The sequence below is a fragment of the Oryza glaberrima genome, chromosome 8, assembly GCF_000147395.1.
Source record: "Oryza glaberrima chromosome 8, OglaRS2, whole genome shotgun sequence".
Taxonomy (NCBI): Eukaryota; Viridiplantae; Streptophyta; class Magnoliopsida; order Poales; family Poaceae; genus Oryza; species Oryza glaberrima.
The window spans coordinates 17,618,826-17,637,393 of record NC_068333.1 but is presented as its reverse complement, the minus strand read 5'-3'; the positions used below and the strand labels follow the sequence as shown (position 1 = coordinate 17,637,393).

The following is an 18,568-nucleotide window of genomic DNA, read 5'->3' as shown; positions in this document are numbered from 1 at the left end:
GGGGGGCCTCCCACGACATGAGCTGAGCTCGGAACTCGGAAGCGTACAAAATTTACTTTACTGAGCGTAAAGCTTGGGAGTATATACGGAGTAGAATTTTTGGACACGGTAGGTACTAGAACCAAAATTGTGATGATCCATGGTAGGTAAGTCCAACATCAGAAATTATTCATGTCCCAAGCTTCAAAAATCCTACTTCAAAATATCAAATATTTATGACATGAATGTATCATCAAGTGCACGGTGTGGTTGTTCGGGCCTTAGAAATTAGGGGCCCAAATTTTTTAAGTACGTAGAGAACACTGTATATATACTCCTTGCTTAATTAGCGACAAAACTAGAATACTATGAACAGTGAGGCTCTAGCTAAGGCCTAGGTACGCTCCCTAAGAGCGTTCACATTGCGTCTCGCTCATTTGAGCAGCTTGAGAGTGCCAGTAGATTAGGGTCACAAGCCTAAAATCTTAATTCTTCACAGCGTAAGTGGTCGTAGAAGTGGCTTTAATTTTATATTTCACCTTAAAGTCCAAAAAAAATATATTAAAACACAGTTCTCTCCCTCTTATCCTCTCCCAGTCCTTACTCCGGCCTCACCCTAAAGTCCAAAAAATATATATATAAAAACACAGTCACCTCTCTCTCTTATCCTCTCCCTTAGTCCTCACTCCGGCCTCCTCCTTCGGTGATCCTGCCGCCGGCGCCTCTTTCCCCCTCCGCCTCTCACCTCTCTCCTGGGGAGGGGGGGAGGGGCGTGGTCAGCGCAGATCGAGCAGTGGCGCGGCCGGCGAGCTCCGCGCGACCCGGATCAAGCAGCGGCGGCACCCTCTCTCCTTGTCGGCGGCATCGACGAGCTTCGACCGGTCTGGATCGACGGGTTGTGCTGCCGGTGTGCCGGCGAGAAGCTGCGCGGAGTTGGGGGCCGCAACAAGGCCCGCGGCGGCGCCCTCTCTCCCCGTTGGCGGCATAGCTCGGAGGGCAGCGGCGCGGCTTGAGCTCGGTGGTACACTTTGTCTTCCTCGCCTCTCCACTCCCCTGCCCTATCCGTGACAAGGTCGAGGCGGGGTCGGTTCGGCGCCAAGCGGATCTGGCACAACTTCCACGCACACTCTCTCTCTCCTCTTCCCAGCAGAACTTGTGCTTTGCTGGTTTAATGCTAGAAAAAAGGAGATCTGCCTAATCATTTCGGTAGCAGGCTTTTTAGGCCAAGAACAGGTGACCAAGTTTGGCTGCTCGGTCTTCCCTGGGCTACGCATGTGGAGGATGTGACAGCAAATATGCCGTTCCTTACTCTTAGGCTGAACACTCAAAATAATGTCTAATCTTATCATTTGCCTTATATGGAATCAGTTATCAAAAATTAAATTTTAAAACGTTAATGTTAAGATATTCTCAATGTAATATCCTTTTCAGCATTCACTTTTAAGTTGGAAAACATATATATAATTTTGAGTGAATTGCACTTTGGACTAGTTTTTATTACCTTGTTTGCATATTGGACCAGGTATAAGCAAATGTTTTCACTTAGGTCTAGATTTTGTTACCAAATTTTGTATTTGGACTATTAATGGGTGAGCCATATTCAGTGATGTCTCCAGTGAGCCTATGGCTGTGTTTAGATCTAAAGTTTGGATCCAAACTTCAGTCCTTTTCCATCACATCAACCTGTCATATACACACACAACTTTTCAGTCACATCATCTCCAATTTCAACCAAAATCCAAACTTTGCGCTGAACTAAACACAGCCTATTTCTCCCTCACACAGACAAAGCTCCTCTTTCCCAATCTCCAGTCACCTCGAACCACACTCTGCTACTTGACAGAGCATATGCGTGACTTATGTTTTTAATTTTTTTTCATGATTTTTTCAAATAAGACGGACGGTCAAATATTGGACATGGAAACCAGGGTTTGTCTTTTTTTGGGACGGAGGGAGTAGGCTCTAAACTGCCAGCAATTTGAAAGGTGTGCTTGGTGAGTTCGATGTCAGGGGCATGGAGAAAGAGATAGGGGTTCGAGGTTGAGGTGACAGAGAATGAATCAAGTTCTAGGTGATGGAGTTGGACTGTTGGAGCTTGAGCTCAAGCAGCAGAGGAGGTAGAGCTCGAGCTTTGAGGCAGAAAAAGAGTTGGAGCTTGAGTTGGGAACAATGGAGGAGGCAAAACTTGATATCAGGGAGGATGGAGATCGAAACCTGCGAGGAGACTAGTCAGTGAGTGTGCAGATCATGGACATTTTCACCTTTCTCATTTTTTTTTTGTGGCCAAGCATCAGCGAGAAGAACTCTGTATGGGCATGGCAAATGTTGAGCTCGATCTGCCTTGCTCAGATTCAGTGGTTCATAGTGGCTCTTGGAGGAGAGCAGCAAGAGAGAAAAGCTAGAGGAGACGGTTGAAAGTGAAATATGTTGCAAAGATAAAGATATCTAGCCTAAAGTGAAAATGGTTGTTTAATCCTAGTCCAAGTTGTAGCTTTGGTAAAAAGATATGGTCCAATATGCAATTCACTCTATAATTTTTTTATATAAATTACTCCCTCTGTCCCCTAATATAAGTGATTTTGATATTTTACTTGCACTGTTTGACCATTCGTCTTACTCAAAAAAATTTGAAATTATTATTTTTTTACTTACTTTATTACCTAAAGTATTTTAAACACAAATTTTCGCCATTTTATTACGGAACGGAGGGAGTATTTTTTTCGAGTAAAAAATATATATGTAAAAGTTTTAGTATTACCCCCCCCCCCCTACCCCCCCACCCCCCTATAATGAGCTCATTGCCAACCAACGAGGGCCGTCTACCTGTGAGGTCGGCCAAGCTCAATTGATGTCAATCTGTTCGACAGCAGAGCAACAACACGCAGACATGAATATATGATACATATTCAAGCGCAAGCTCAACTCAACAAATCAAAATATGCGCATCACTAGCACTTCCAGTAACCTACATTTCCCGGTTCAAAACATAATTCCAGTGATGGTATTTGCTACCATGGGCTAACTATCACCCAAATCATAATCCTGAGCTGCCGGCCTGCCGCAGAGCCGAACTACGGGCCAAATACAGCATTCTGAGTTAACGTTCCAAAATCAAAACTGATGTTCGTGAGAGCGAGGCCCCAAAACCTCAAATACATGTAAGAACATAACAATTGCAGTGCCCTAGGCCATGGCATGTTCAGCAAACACTTCAGAAGGGAAACTGCAACATGTAGTAGCATAAAAGTCGGATCACATAGTTACTCGGACAGCTTGCGGTCGCACATCAAATTTCCCATAGAAGACAAACCCAAAGCTCGTGTACCACAAAACACATGTATTCCTGACTGAAATTGCAGTAAAATTTGAAAAAAAACAGCATTAGCTTTTCCACAGAAGAAATTACCGAATGTTTAAAGGCTGTACATACCCTATGCCATGACAAGAAATCAAGTAATTAATCAAGCTGAAATTCGATGATGCAAATTCAGTTATCCAACAATCATTTGGTTTAAATTTAAGAGCGTGAACTAGGAGCTGCTACACAAGCTCAACTAAAGCTTCAATCCTGGCACTTACCAATTCTATTGCCCATTTTTCTCTCAAGATGGGAATTAAAGCCAATTGGTTCGAAGGTGCACCTTATAATTATCTGGTCTACTAGTAGTTGCACATATGCCTTTTCAGATTCCATTCAAATAAAGTCCAGCAGAGGACGTGTTAGACAGAACGAAATGGTTCCCAAATCACAAAGTTAAGCTGGAAGTGATTTTTGTCATCAGAAAAGTTTCTACCAGTTTAGCCTAGGCCACACACTCGTGTTATATATACTAGATGGTTTAAACAAGTAAACAAATTGGATGAATCGTGAAACATAATCAAATCAGAACATCCTAACGCCAATTTTCTCAAGAAATCTGCGACCATATTAGCATTATATCCAAACAGATGCCACATCACACAAGAGGCTGCAATTGAGTTTCAGTTTCTACCACCTAGCAGGCCAACAATTCAGCAAAGTAAACACAATCAAACAACAAGCACCGGTGAATCGGTGATAAACATGCAGAGATCAAGGGAGCAGTACCTCGAAAATCGATTGTGCAACGGTACCCTGCCCATTCCGCCCTTCATCTCCACCGATCCCTCGCCAGGAAGATCAGCAAGTTGGGAGCAACGACGAAGCATACCATCACGGAGTTAGCAAAGAGCCCGATGTCAGCAAGCACGGAGCCAACCTTCTCCTGTATAGACCCCTTCTCCTCCGGCGCGAGCTCTTGCAGCAGCAAACCGACGACTGCGAAGCAGACAGAGAAGAGCGCGAACTGAACGACGCGTCCAAGGCCTCCTTCCTGACGGCGGCGGCGTTCACCGGTGACGTCTCCACGACCGCGCTGCACGGCGGCGACCGCGAAATCCACAAATCCAGACTTCAGAAACGCTCTAGGAGAAGGGAAATTTGGGGAAGGAGAGGAACGCGCCGCACCTCACGGGCCCTGCCGCCCTGCGGGGACGCCCAAGGAGGCGCCACGTCACAACCGGCGAGGCGAACGGCGCGAGCGCCGCCGTGGCCAGGAAGGAGGCGACGGAGACCTTCGCCGCGACGTCCGCGGCAGGGGAGCCCTCGCCGCAGGCCCAGCAGGAGAAGACGGCGGCGGCGCTGGCGGCGGGGGTCACCCACATCGCGGCGAGGAAGCAGCACACCAGGACGTCAGTGACCAGCGCGAGGAGCCGGCGCAGGGTCTCCGGCACGGCGGCGGGCGCCCGCAGGGGCGGCGGCGGAGGCTGTGCCGCTCCGGTGTCCGCCATGGGAGGGGAGGGAGGGAGGGAGCGCGAAACCCTAGACTCCGAGAAGCTTTCCGCGGAAGGGAAGGAGCGTGTGAGAGAGTGGACAAGCTTTGGACGTGTGGAGGAGTTAACACGAGGAAGACACGGAGGTTTAAGGGGGTTTAATTAATTAAGCGCAGTACAGTTGTTAAGCGGGGGAGGAAATGGTTTGGTTTGTGCCCGACCCGATCGAGTTTATTTTTTATTTATTTATTTATTTTCTTTTGGATAGGCGGGCGAGGGGATTTTGCTAGGCGCACACGAGGCGCCGCCGCCCGGGTTGTCCCCAAGATTGTCTCGTTTGGTCATCTGCCGGTGGCCGCAGCTGTGTACATTCTCCTTTGCCGGCTCGCTTGGCTAATTGGCTTTCCTAGATCCTAATCTGTTCTGTAAGAGACTCATTGGTTGCCCTGATAAGCCAAAACCAAAATCTGAATTTTGAAATTTAGTTTTAAATTTGATTTTAAAGTTTTTTCAACATGATTCTTTTTTAACATTAGTAGCTTTTAAGTCGCTAAGAATACATATATAAATGTTACCTATAAATTATTTTGTATTTTCTAATAAACCATTTCCACTTAATAGGAAATATGGGCACCAATGAGAGCCTAAAAGCGGAGCGGCAACACGCAACACAACACGATGCATATCCAAGCGGCAGCTAAACTCATCAGTGTAATAAAAAGTGTATGATTTGCCAACACGCGCAACACAACACGATGCATATCCATTGGCAAATCATTCATTTTTTTTTATATTGCAAATCATACATTCTATAGAGCATAGAAGTGTTCAAGAACATAGTGTAGATCTAATTAAATAGAACACATCATTATCTAAAAAATACATTCTGTAGAGCAGATCATAATCCAGTGACAGGTTACAGGTAGTTGCTGTGCTGACATGAGCTAAGGAACACATTAGTGTAATCAATCAACCAAGATAAACAGCGGTTATCAAACCATTACAGCAGGGGAAAAAAACATGTTGCCGTTGCGGCAGTATCAGCCATATAAGCATATCAGTAATTCGGAAGGGTATAAAGACATGGGGACAAACGCAGCATTCCGTGTTCACGTTCCAAAAATTCAAAACTGAAGTTCGTGAAGAGGTAAACTGCAACAAGTAGTAGCATCACAGTGACTTCACATCCTGTTACTCGGAGTCTCGGGGAGCTTGCAGTCGCACATCAGATTTCCCATGTTACAACTCAAATCACTTTGTACTACAAAACAGCATGTATTCCAGAACTGAAATTGCAACAAGATGAAAACATCATTAGCTTAACCACATAAAGGATAACCAAATGTTTAAGATTGTAAATACCAGAAATCCACTATTATGATAACAAATCAAGCGCTCAAAATTGAATTTGATGATGCGTGTCCAATTACCCGACAATTGTTTGGTTTAAACCAGTGGATTTTCCGTTTTAGCACTCTCCTTGTAATATGACAAATTTAAGTGCATCAACTATCCGAAACATAACATGTTCTAACTCAAGTTTCAATATGGCATTTACTTGTAACCAAATAAAATCAATCAATTTGTTGAAGGCATGATGCACTACTAGAAAAAGCATTTTCGCTGGCGGCCAAAACACGTCTTCCCAGGCGGACGGCGGCTCCGCCGGTAGGCCAACGACTACGAAGATCGCCGATCTTCGCAGGCGGGCCGGCGGTCCGCCTGGGAAGATATTTTTCCTAGGCAGAGGTTAGCTAGATATGTTTCTTTGTTATATTCTTGATTAAGCTATTACTAACTTCTATTTGTCTGCAGATGGCATAAATCTATGATAGTACCTTCTCTGATCTACTTGTAGTTCAATGTGCCCACAGATATTTTTCAGTTTCTATTGACAATTTGACAAAATGAAATTAAGTCATAGATTGGTATTTCACACAGGAGAGGGGTTAGACAGATCTCCCAAATCACAAAATTGGTCCCTGGAAGCGATTTTTATACTGATAAAAAGCTAATATTAATTTCATAAGTTTAGTCTGGGCCATACAGTTGTGTTACATGCTAGATGGATTAAGTGAACAAATCGGATGAACTATTTTCTCAATACAGAGTGTATGTAATAGCAAATCAAATCAAACATTCCAAAGCCAATTTTCTCAAGCCATCTGCAACCAAATTAACATACGCATCAGCTCTACGGTAACAAATTTGTACATCTGAGAAACATTATATCCAAACAGAGACCACATCAAACAAGCTCCAACTGAGTTTTAGTTTCTATGCAACAGTCAGCATCAGCAATTCATCAAAGTATCAAACAATCCGACAAGGCTTGCAACTACTCGATCCGCATCAACAAATCATGGTGATTGACCATGAAGAGATTAAGGGTGCAATACCTCAGAAATCAATGATTCCGCCCTTCACCTCCGCCATGAATCCCCCTCGTCACGAAGTTCAGCAAGTTGGGAGCAGCGACGAAGCATACCATCGCAGAGCCAGCGAAGACTCCGATGTAAGCAAGAATGGACCCAACCCACTCTTGGCAGGACCCCTTCTCCGGCGCGAAATCCCGCAGCATCACACAGACGAACGCAACGCAGCAAGCGAACACCATGAAGAGAACGACGACGCGTCCAACAAAGCCTCCGTCCTGACGGCCACGTGCTCCCCCGCTACTGTCACGGCGACTCAGATGCGCCTTGGCGCCGCCTCCGCCACCACCACCACGGGCACCACCCTGCAACGATCGAGCAAGCACCGAAATCCACAAATCCAAATCCAAACCTTAATGATCCGGGAGAAGGAAATTTGGGGGGGGGGGGGGGGGGGGGGGGGGGGAAGCCCCACCTCCTCACGGGCGGCCTCGGGACGCTCAAGCAGGCGGCTCAGCAGAACAGGCGACGCGAACGGCGTGAGCGCCCCCATGGCCAGAACGGTGGCCATGGAGACCTCCATGAGTCCATGGTAACGGCCGCAGCCGGGGAGTCCTCGCCGCAGGCCCAGCGAGAGAAGACGGCGGCGTTCACCCACATCGCGGTGACGTAGCTGTACACCAGGACGTCAGCGACCCCGCGCAGGGCCGCCGCCGCGGAGGCCCACCTCGGTGGCTGCGGCGGCGCCTGCTGGGGCGGCGGCGGAGGCAGCGCCGCCTCGATGTCCGCCATGGGATGGGAGGAAGGGAGCGCGAAACCCTAGGCTTCGAGAAGCTTCCTGCGGAAGGAGCGTGGGAGAGCGGAGAGGAGTATCACAAGGAAGACAGGGAGGTTTAAGGGAGGGTTTAATTAAGCATAGTGTAATAAAGGTAGAGGAAATGGTTTGTGCTGCCCGATCCGGTCGCCTTGTTTGCTAGGCGTACACGAGGCGCCGATCTGGTTGTCTCCAAATTAGCCCTGTTGTTTCGCTTATTCATATGCTTATTTGTAAAAAAAAAAATTATGTGTCCTTAACGACTCAAAAATCAAATGATATAAAATAAACTAGCTGGGTGGCCCGTGCAATTGCGCGGCTAGCACCCAAACAAAATCATATATTTTTTAGTACGATTTTACTTAAAATTTATTAAATAGCTATCTAGCTATCTCATTGTCTTCAGATTTTGAAAGACCAAACCTTATCATCCTCGTGTTTCTAATTATATAGTTTTCAAAAGTCACACCAGTTGCTACCACTTATATCATCTTCTTCTTTATTTGCTTGCTCAATCTACCACTATTTCTATTTATTCTTCTTAGAACCTTTAAAATTGAATTTTATAGTTTTTAGTGTTTATTGTCACGTTGGGTTTTATTTTTATAATTTCTAGATGTCCCGTCAAACGTTGCCATTATACTCCTCTACGGCCTATCCATTGTCTCTTTTCTTTGTTGCCATTGAGATTTTAAAAATCGAACATAATTATCGTTTGGGTTCATTTTTTACTTTCTAGAAGTCCCGCCAAACCGTCAGCGGTTTTGCCATTGTACTCCTCTATAGATCGCCCATTGCCTCCCTTCTTTATTGTCATTGAGATTTTAAAATCGAACATGATTATCATTTGTTTTTTTTTACTTTTTAGAAGTTCCAAACCTTTAAAAATTGAACTTGAAATTTTTTATAATTTTTAGAAGTCCCATCAAACGATGCCACTATGCCCCTCTACAGCCCGTCCGCCGCCAACTCTTTATTGTCATTGTGATTCTAAAAATCGAACATAACTATTGTTGGAATTCATTTTTTATTTTCTAGAAGTCCTGTCAACCGTCGGCAGCTCTGCAACTATACTCTTATACACCCTGCGCGCTACTTCTCTTTTTTATTGTCATTGAGATTTTAAAAATTGAATATGATTATCAATGGGGTTTTTTTTTTTTACTTTCTAGAAGTCCTGGCAACCGCCTTACACGTTTGCTTCACGGCCTGCCTGACGTCCCTCCTTTTAATCGTCATTAGGATTATATTTGGTGTTTTATTAACAATTTTTATATCTCGTATCAACCGCCACCACTCTACTTCTTTATAGGCATGTTATGTAATTTATCTCATCATATGTTTTAGATGGCCTTTTCTTTTAATAATCTTTATTTTTATCACAAATTTTAGGTATTTATAAATTGTATTCCTAATTGAAATCTTATTTTTCTTTTTCTAATTTCACAATTTTTTTTAAAAAATAGTTAATATCGTATTGTGTTATTTTAATGTTTTTATTTTATATTTTCAATTTCATTTGTTTCAAAATTGTATTCCTACTTAAACTCTCTTTTAATTTTCTAATTTTAGATATTATTTTATTTTTATTCTAAATTTTAATTAATCTCGTATTGGGTTCTTATATGGATTCTTCTTTCAATATTGCTTATTTTTAATTCCGAATTCAGCTAATTTTAAATTGTATTCCTATTTGAACTTTTATTTTATTTTCTTTTGCTAATTTAAGATTTATTTATTTTTATTCCGAATTTTAATTAATCTCGTATTGAGTTCTTATATGAACTCTTCTTTTAATATTCCTTATTTTTAATTCCGAATTTCAGCTATTTTTAAATTGTATTCCTACTTTGACTCTCATTTTCTTTTCTAATTTTGGATTTTATTTTATTTTTATTTTAATTTTTGATTAATCTCGTATTGGGTTCTTATATGAAAACTTATTTCAATATTCCTTATTTTAATTCCGAATTTCAGCTATTTTTAAATTGTATTTCTACTTGGACTCTCCTTTCCTTTTCTAATTTTGGATTTTATTTTATTTTGATTTCAAATTTTGATTAATCTCGTATTGAATTCTTATATGGAAACTTCTTTCAATATTGCTTATTTTTAATTTCGAATTTCAGCTATTTTTAAATTGTACTTCTACTTAGACTCTCCTTTTTTTTAATTTTTCTCGGATTAATATGGGAATTTCTAGCCCCCACAGTGAATATGGTGCCTCCTTTCAAAGCTGTTTTAATAATATAATAGATTATGATAAAAAACCAGATCGGACCCCATAATTGTGGCGGTGAGAGTTGGATTGGTTTTTTTCTGCTTGAGTAGTCTAGTCTGTTCTGTTCTGTGAGCAGAGAGGAGGCAACAGACGCAAACACGGAGCCACGCACGTAGAGTATGATGCATATCCAGGCGAAAGCACAACTCAAGCCATTAACAAGGGTGCCATTGCCAGTAATAATTAAGCTTAAGATATATTCCTTCTAGTATTCAGCAAAGCAGATCATGATTTAGTGACAGGCAGTTGCTGACATGAGCTAAGGAACACATCAATGTCGGCAATCAACCGAGATGAGGAGTGGTTATCAAACCATTACAGCAGAAAAACATGTTGCCGTAGTATCAGTCATATGCAGGTCACAATGTCACATACATCAGTAGGGTTTAAAGATGGCCATATGCCCATATGCAGAGCATTTTGAGTTCACGTTCCAAATAAAATCAAAACTGAAGTTCGTGAAGGTAAAACTGCACTTCAGAAGGTAAACTGCAACAGGTAGTAGCTTCTTGCAGTCACACATCAGATTTCTCGAGAAACAGCTCAAAGCACTTTGTACTACACAAAAAAATCATGTGTTCCAGAACTGAAAATGCAACAAGATAGAACAGCATTAGCTTAACCACAGAGTAAGGAATAACCAAATGTTTAAGATTGTAAATACCAGTAATCCGTTATTATGATAACAAATCAAGCGCTTGAACTGGAATTTGACGATGCAAATAATTACCTGATAATTGTTTGGTTTAAACCAGTGGATTTTCCATTTTAGCATTCTCATTTTATAACATGACAAATTTAAGGGCACAAAACAATCCGTCACAAGCTATAACTAAGTCTCATTGTGATACTTGTAAACTAAGAAAATCAATCGAATAATCGGCTGCAAGATGTTTCTTCTTCATATTCTTGAATAAGCCATCAACTTCTAGTACTATTTGTCTGCAGATAGCATAAATCTATGATAGCACCTTCTCTGATCTACTTGTAGTTCACTGTGCCACTGCCACTTATGCTTTTCAGTTTCTATTGACAAAAAGGAAACATGAAGTCCTAGATATTGGTATTTCACACAGAAGAGGTATTAGAGTCTTAGACACAGTGAAAATATGAAATGGTTCCCAAATCACAAAGTTATTCTCGCAGAGATTTTTATCCTCAGTAAAGCTAATTTTAGCTTCTACACTCTACAGTAACAGCCTAGCCTAGTCAATGCTAAACTAGATGGATTATCAAGTAATCAAATTGGATGAATTATTTTCTCAAGATAACAGCAGAACAGATCAGAATATTCCAAAGTCAATTTTCTCACCCACGACCAAATTAACATATGCATCAGCTCCAACAAATCTGTACATGTGAACGGAACATTATACCCAAACAGATGCCACATCATACAAGGCTCCAATTGAGTTTCAGTTTCTACCGACCACTCTATCGGCACAAGCAAATCCATCATGCTAAAATCAACACTAGAACACTCGCAACCAAATGGCAAGTCTGCACCAACAAAATCACCTGGACCTGGCGATGATTATCATATCATGCAGAGATTAAGGAAGCAATACCTCAACACGGCACCCTGGCCATCCCATCCCGGCACACTTCACCTCCGCGAATCCCTCATCAGGAAGATGACCAAGTCGGGGAAAAAAACGAAGCACACCAGAACAGAGTTAGCGAAGCCTCCGATGTCAGTAAGCACGGAGCCAACCTTCTCCTGACAGGACGCCTTCTCAGGCGCGAGCTCTTGCAGCAGGATACCGGCGAACGCGACCCACCAAGAGAAGAACATGAAGAGAAGGGCGACGGGTCGCCCGCCTCCCTCCTGACGGCGGCTCGCCGGGCCAGTGCTGCCACGACGACCACGCTGCGCGGCGGCGCGTCCTCCACTCCCACTCTGCAATGAGCAACAACAACAAAAAAAAAAAAAACGAAATCCACAGATCCAAACCTTAGAAATGATCCAGGAGAAGGAAATTTGGGGGAGAGTGCGAGAGGAGATCAGGAGAGCGGAGGTCGCTGCACCTCACGGGTCTCGGGGGGAGGCGGAGGCCCGATCCCAAGGCGCCACATCAGTAGAGGGCCAGCAAACGGGAAGAACACCCCCACGGCGAGAAAGGAGGCCCAGAAGACCTTCGTGGCGGCGGCGACGGCGACGGCGGCGGAGCCCTCGCCTCTGGCCGAGCGCGACAAGATGGCCACGGTGGTGGAGCCCTCGCCGCTGGCCCAACGCGAGAAGATGGCGGCGGCGAAGGCGGCGTTGTTCAGCCACATCGCGGCGAGGAGGCCGTACACCAGGACGTCAGCGGCCAGCGCGAGGAGCCGGAGCAGGGTCGCCGCCACGGAGGCCCACCTCGCCTGCGGCGGCGGCGGTGGCGGAGGAAGCAGTGCCGCCTCGACGCCCGCCATGGGTGGGTTGGAAGCGAAGCGAGCGCAAAACCCTACCTAGGCTTCGAGAAGCTTCCCGCGGAAGAAGCGTGCGAGTTTGGAGGCGCGTGGAGGAGTTTAATATGGGGGTTTGAGGGGGTTTAACGTTTAAGTGAAGCTGTTAAGCGGGGTACTGGAATTTGCTAGGCGCACACGGTGGCTGCAGCTGTGTTGGCCCGTCAAGAAATTAGAAATGGTTTTGCTGGTTTGATCCTTATCTGTTCCTAACAGCAAGTTCATTAGTATAGCCCACTACTAACTCCAATTCATATATAGCCAATTCATATAATAGTTGCTTACTATCCTATTAATATATGGTTCCACCTGTCATACACACATTGCGTCTTAGAGTCCGTGCTGCAGCTGGCTACAGATCTGTAGCCCGCTGCTCTTCTCTCTCATCTTTTATCTTATTAAAATATATTTATAGTTGGCTAATAGTCGGCTATTGTACCTGCTCTAAGAGCAAGTTTAATAGTATAGTTGTCAGGGTTACGAATAAGGTATACCCTCTACCCTTGAATATACGCTATACATCGATATGGTATATCTGCGCATATACGGACGTTCTCTGTATGCGCAAAGGAAATTCATCACGGAGTCCACGGATGGAAAGATTCCTACCCGGATAGGACTGGGTCGTCACTGTATCGTGTAGGGTCCGATGTCTCCGAGTCCTACTTGGAAACCACTTGACCTGCAGTATAAAAGGGACCCCCCGGGAGGACCTAAGGCATCGAATCTCACAGCCGAGACAGCCACCATAGCCTACGAAGCCGGAGCCTACAGGAGCCAAGTCGCCGGGGGATCTAGTCGAACCAACTCGACTACGGTCTCGTCGGTATCATCGAGTTCCACTGTTCCCTTTGTAATCTGTGATTTCCATCATATAATCCCATATCAACTAGATTAGGGCTATTACCTACCAAGGGACCTGAACCAGTATAATCCCTGTTTTCTATTTGCTTGATGTCATATTACGTAGATCCTCATACCAGCGTGCCCCAATACCCTTTATATCTGGTCTACGGGTATCCCCTGTCGACAGTGGCGCGCCAGGTAGGGGGACTTGGTGCTCAAGGTTCTACTACTATGTCGTCAAGTCTCGTCAACAACAGCGTCGACCCCAGCGTCAACCAAGGAGTTCCGACTTCAACAATACTGGTGTGGACTCAAGTTGGTGAAATCGTCTTCCTGATTTACACCACGGTGCCGGTCTCGATTGGTCCATCAGTGATCGAAAATGAGAATGCCGTGGCCATAACCCCGGACGACCCCACGCCGAAGGATCCTCCCGCAGAAGCGGAGAACGGAACGTCGACGACATCCAAGCCAGAGGAAAATCCTAGTGCGGCCAATTCTTGTCCTTCCGACAAGAATCACGAGCCGACAAGGACAACTTCCGAGGCGACAAGATCCTGGTGCCCTATTCACAAAACCAGGAAACACACCTTGCAAGCTTGTTGGGTTTTTCTCAACGCACAAGCTGAGATCCGTGCCTGCAAAGAGCGTGGAATTCAGCGTACTTCTCCAACTCGTGATGTCTATTGTCCTATCCACAAGACAAAGAATCACGACCTCTCAAGCTGCAAGATTCTTCTCAAAGTCATGAAGACGTCGCCTCCTAAGGTCCAGCAGTTACAAATCTCTCCTAGAGATGTGTACAAGGAACGAGGAGCGACGGTCATCTCAGACCGATTCGTTGGGGTGATCGACGTCAATCCCCACGAGCCATCAGTCCTACACTCGCTCGAGGACCAGGGTTCATCGTCGACAAGCACACCACGCGATGTGTTTGCTATCGAAGGGACCAGCGCGTCTGCGCATGCCGACGCGGAAGCAGAGAATCAAGTGGTTACACCGGCCCAGCACATCGGGGCCATCAACGCAATACTGAGGGAAACCTCTTATGATCCCATTCTGAACGATGATCTCGCACGGTGGACAGAACGACTATGAGAATCAGTGACCAACCTCAGCAACGCGTTCGAGGAGGCCGCTGCCGCGGCACACCCAGAACAATCGCCAGCTGGCGGTGCAAATGGCGCACCACCAGAGCAGCAGGCCTCACCTCGACAAGCCACCCCTCCACCCCGCGGCACCAGCGATCTCCGTGACCATTTGAATGGTCGCCAAGAAGCACGACGCGTGCAAGACAACGAGAATCGTTCCCGATATCGTCTCTATTCACGATGTCGAGAGAACGAAGAGCGAGGAGGACACCCGAGCGAGAACCGAGACCGTGATAACCGCCACAACCACCACGAGCGCGATGATCACGAACTGCGAATGCCGGGCGATACTGGTCGAGGACGCCGCCATAACGATGGCGATGACGGAGATCGGCGTCGGGACGACAATGGTGGACAACGACAGGATTCCCGAGTACCCGGACGTCATCCTCGGAATCGCACACCGGAGCCGAGTGACCCATCGTCGTCGTGATCATCCTCTTCATCCTCATCATCAGATAGACATCTGCGAAGGACATACGATCGCCGACAACCCACCGCTCCCAGCGCCGGGTGTAGAGCTTTCAACCGTTCGCTACGAGATGTTCGATGGCCTAAGAGATTCCGACCGGGAGCAATAGAGAAGTACGATGGGAGTACTGACCTAGAAGAATTCCTTCAGGTCTACTCCACGGTACTGTACGCTGCCGGAGCAGACGAAAACGCGTTGGCAAATTATTTGCCGACGGCATTGAAGGGTTCTGCGCGTTCATGGCTGATGCACCTCCCGCCCTACTCGATTTCTTCGTGGGCAGATCTGTGGTAGCAGTTCGTCGCTAACTTCCAGGGAACTTACAAGCGCCACGCGATCGAAGACGATCTACACGCATTGACACATAATCCGGGTGAATCTTTGAGGGATTATATTCGGCGCTTTAATGAGTGCAGAAATACAATCCCCGAAATCACCGACGCTTCTGTGATTCGCGCTTTCAAAACCGGTGTTAGAGATCGCTATACTACCTAGGAGTTGGCAACAAGACGGATCACAACTACCCGAAGATTGTTCGAGATCGTCGATCGATGCGCTCACGCGGACAACGCACTAAGACGCAAGAACGACAAGCCAAAGACGGGGGGAGAGAAGAAACCAGCCAAGGATGCACCTGAACCAAGCAAGAAGAAAAGTAGCAAGAGTGGGAAAAGGAAAGGTCAAGCGGAAGTCCTCACGTCAGAATACGAGCGCCCTCCCAAGCACCCAGACCCACAAGGCAGCGACACGAAGAGAATATGGTGCCCTATACACAAGTCGGACAGACATAAAAAAGTCGCTGGAAAAGCAACTGGCATTGGAGAAGGGCAAGCGAGTACTTGTAGTCGAGAAGGCCGCTGAGGCAGCCACTCAGGACTCGGACTCGGCATACCCGGATTCCGATCTCCATGTCTCGCACATCTTCGGAGGTTCCACGACGTACTCCTCAAAGCGAGAATACAAGAAAGTGGAGCGTGAAGTTTGTTCAACATGGCAGGGGGCTGCACCCAAGATGAAGTGGTCCGAACAGAAGATCGAGTTCTCAAATGAGGACCACCCCAAGGCTGCTGTCATCTCTGGACGATATCCAATCGTGGTCGAGCCCACTATTTGGAATATCAAAGTCGCGCGAGTTCTCATAGATGGCGGCAACTCCATCAACCTCCTCTTCGCCAGGACCTTGGACGCGATGGGAATTCCACGAAGCGAGTTGACTCCCACCGATCAACCCTTCCATGGGATTACTCCTCAGTCGTCGTCCAAGCCATTGGGCAAGATTACATTGCCTATGACTTTCGGCCAAGCAAATAACTTCCGAATGGAGCAGATCACCTTTGATGTCGCTGAATTTGATACAGCATACAACGCCATCATCGGGAGAACTGCACTCGCGAAGTTCATGGCCGCATCTCACTATGCGTATCAAGTGCTCAAGATGCCCGGGCCGAAGGGAACAATCACTATTCAAGGGAATGCAAAGCTAGCAGTGCAATACGACAAGCGGAGCCTCGATATGGTCGAGCACACTCCCAGCCCACCTGCCACAGCTGAGCCACCCAAGAAAGTGAGCAAAACAAACAAGACGCTAAAACCAGACGGTGCAATCAAGATCGTTCCGCTCTCCAGCACCAACCCCGACAAGACCGTCAAGATCGGGGCATCACTGGGCAAAAAATAGGAACTCACGCTCATCACCTTCCTCCGCGACAATGCAGACGTGTTCGCTTGGCAGGCATCCGACATGCCGGGGGTCCCTAGGGAGGTGATTGAGCACAAACTCATGGTGCGACCGGATGCCAAGCCAGTAAAACAAAAACTGCGGAGATTTGCACCAGATTGAAAACAGGCCATACGAGAAGAGCTCGACAAGCTTCTCAAAGCTGGTTTCATCAGAGAGGTACTGTACCCAGAGTGGCTAGCCAACCCAGTCATGGTGCGGAAGGCCAACAGGAAGTGGAGGATGTGCGTCGACTTCACCGACCTCAACAAGGCGTGCCCCAAGGATCACTTCCCTCTTCCTCGAATAGACCAACTAGTAGACTCAACAGCTGGTTGTGAGTTGTTAAGCTTCCTTGACGCTTACTCCGGCTACCACCAAATCAGCATGGCAAAAGAGGACGAGGAGAAGACAACATTCATCACACCATTCGGTGTATTCTGCTACGTTAAGATGCCGTTTGGACTGATAACCGCAGGAAACACTTTCCAACGCACGGTCCAAGGGGCACTTAACGATCAGCTTAGGAACAATGTCGAGGCCTACGTCGATGACATTGTTGTCAAGATCAAGACAGGCGACTCATTGATTGACGATCTATGGGAAACCTTCGACAACCTCCGGTGATATCGCCTCATGCTCAATCCTGAGAAGTGCACGTTCGGAGTACCATCGGGCAAGCTGCTCGGGTTCCTCGTCTCTGGCAAAGGAATAGAAGCAAATCCCGAGAAGATCAAGGCAATCGAGAACATGAAGTCGCCCACAAGACTAAAGGAAGTACAAAAGTTAACCGAATGCATGGCGGTACTAAGCAGGTTCGTCGCTAGGATGGGAGAACGAGGACAACCCTTCTTCGCTCTGCTGAAAAAACAAGACAAATTTGTATGGACACAGGAAGCCGAAGAGGCGTTTATCGCACTTAATTGCTACCTGTCAAATCCCCCTGTACTTATTGCTCCCCAACCTAATGAAGAATTATTCCTCTATATTGCCGCCACGCCATATTCCGTGAGTACTGTCATTGTTGTCGAGAGAGAGAAGGTGCAAAGTCCTATTTACTACGTCAGCGAAGCTCTCCATGACGCGAAGACAAGATACCCACAGATTCAAAAACTGCTCTATGCAGTAATCATGACGTCAAGAAAGCTACGCCACTACTTCCAAGCCCACAGGGTCAGTTGTTTCCTCCTTCCCTCTTGGTGAAGTCGTGAGAAACAAAGATGTTGTCGGCCGCATTGCGAAATGGGTAGTCGAGCTAAGCCAGTTTGATGTCCACTTTGTGCCATGAACAGCCATCAAGTCCCAAGTTCTCGCCGACTTCGTAGCCGATTGGACTATGCCTGAAAACATGTTAGACAGTCAAACCAACAACGGAACGTGGACAATGGAGTTCGACGGCGCACTCAACAGCCAAGGAGTAGGGGCAGGGTTCATCTTGACATCACCTTCGGGAGATCAATTCAAGCGTGCAATTCACCTCAACTTCAGGGCGACCAACAACACAGCCGAGTACGGAGGACTACTCGTTGGGATAAGAGCTGCAGCTGTACTTGGAGTCAGGCGACTGATCGTGAAAGGGGATTCCGAACTAGTCGCAAACCAGGTGCACAAAGACTACAAGTGCTCTAGCCCCGAGTTATCCAAGTACCTCGCGAAAGTCAGGAAGCTGGAAAAAATATTTGATGGAATCGAGGTCT

General features: G+C 46.2%; 2 protein-coding genes and 1 pseudogene across 2 annotated transcripts; all 3 read right to left on the bottom strand.

Annotated features, from left to right (window-relative positions):
• Window positions 1-2,958: 2,958 nt before the first annotated feature.
• On the bottom strand, window positions 2,959-4,788 carry LOC127783252 (uncharacterized; annotated as a pseudogene).
• An 809-nt stretch (window positions 4,789-5,597) lies between these two features.
• Window positions 5,598-7,728, bottom strand: LOC127783260 (uncharacterized). Its single transcript, XM_052310497.1, has 3 exons — window positions 7,621-7,728; window positions 7,170-7,510; window positions 5,598-6,056 (listed from the first exon to the last, which is right to left on the bottom strand). The coding sequence occupies exons 1-2, from the start codon at window positions 7,726-7,728 to the stop codon at window positions 7,178-7,180; spliced, it is 441 nt and encodes a 146-aa protein (XP_052166457.1). The 3' UTR covers window positions 5,598-6,056; window positions 7,170-7,177.
• Window positions 7,729-10,397: 2,669 nt separating this feature from the next.
• Window positions 10,398-12,762, bottom strand: LOC127782691 (uncharacterized). Its single transcript, XM_052309958.1, has 3 exons — window positions 12,269-12,762; window positions 11,809-12,140; window positions 10,398-10,826 (listed from the first exon to the last, which is right to left on the bottom strand). The coding sequence occupies exons 1-2, from the start codon at window positions 12,650-12,652 to the stop codon at window positions 11,847-11,849; spliced, it is 678 nt and encodes a 225-aa protein (XP_052165918.1). The 5' UTR covers window positions 12,653-12,762; the 3' UTR covers window positions 10,398-10,826; window positions 11,809-11,846.
• Window positions 12,763-18,568: the final 5,806 nt, after the last annotated feature.

What these genes read in the sequence shown, in the direction of transcription:
- LOC127783260 (XM_052310497.1), bottom strand. Translation starts at nt 7,728, where the DNA reads ATGGAGGTCTCCATGGCCACCGTTCTGGCCATGGGGGCGCTCACGCCG. An exon ending in CCGAGGCCGCCCGTGAGGAG is followed by an intron (nt 7,511 to 7,620) that starts GTGGGGCTTCCC and finishes CGATCGTTGCAG; the next exon opens with GGTGGTGCCCGTGGTGGTGG.
- LOC127782691 (XM_052309958.1), bottom strand. Translation starts at nt 12,652, where the DNA reads ATGGCGGGCGTCGAGGCGGCACTGCTTCCTCCGCCACCGCCGCCGCCG. An exon ending in CTCCCCCCGAGACCCGTGAG is followed by an intron (nt 12,141 to 12,268) that starts GTGCAGCGACCT and finishes TGCTCATTGCAG; the next exon opens with AGTGGGAGTGGAGGACGCGC.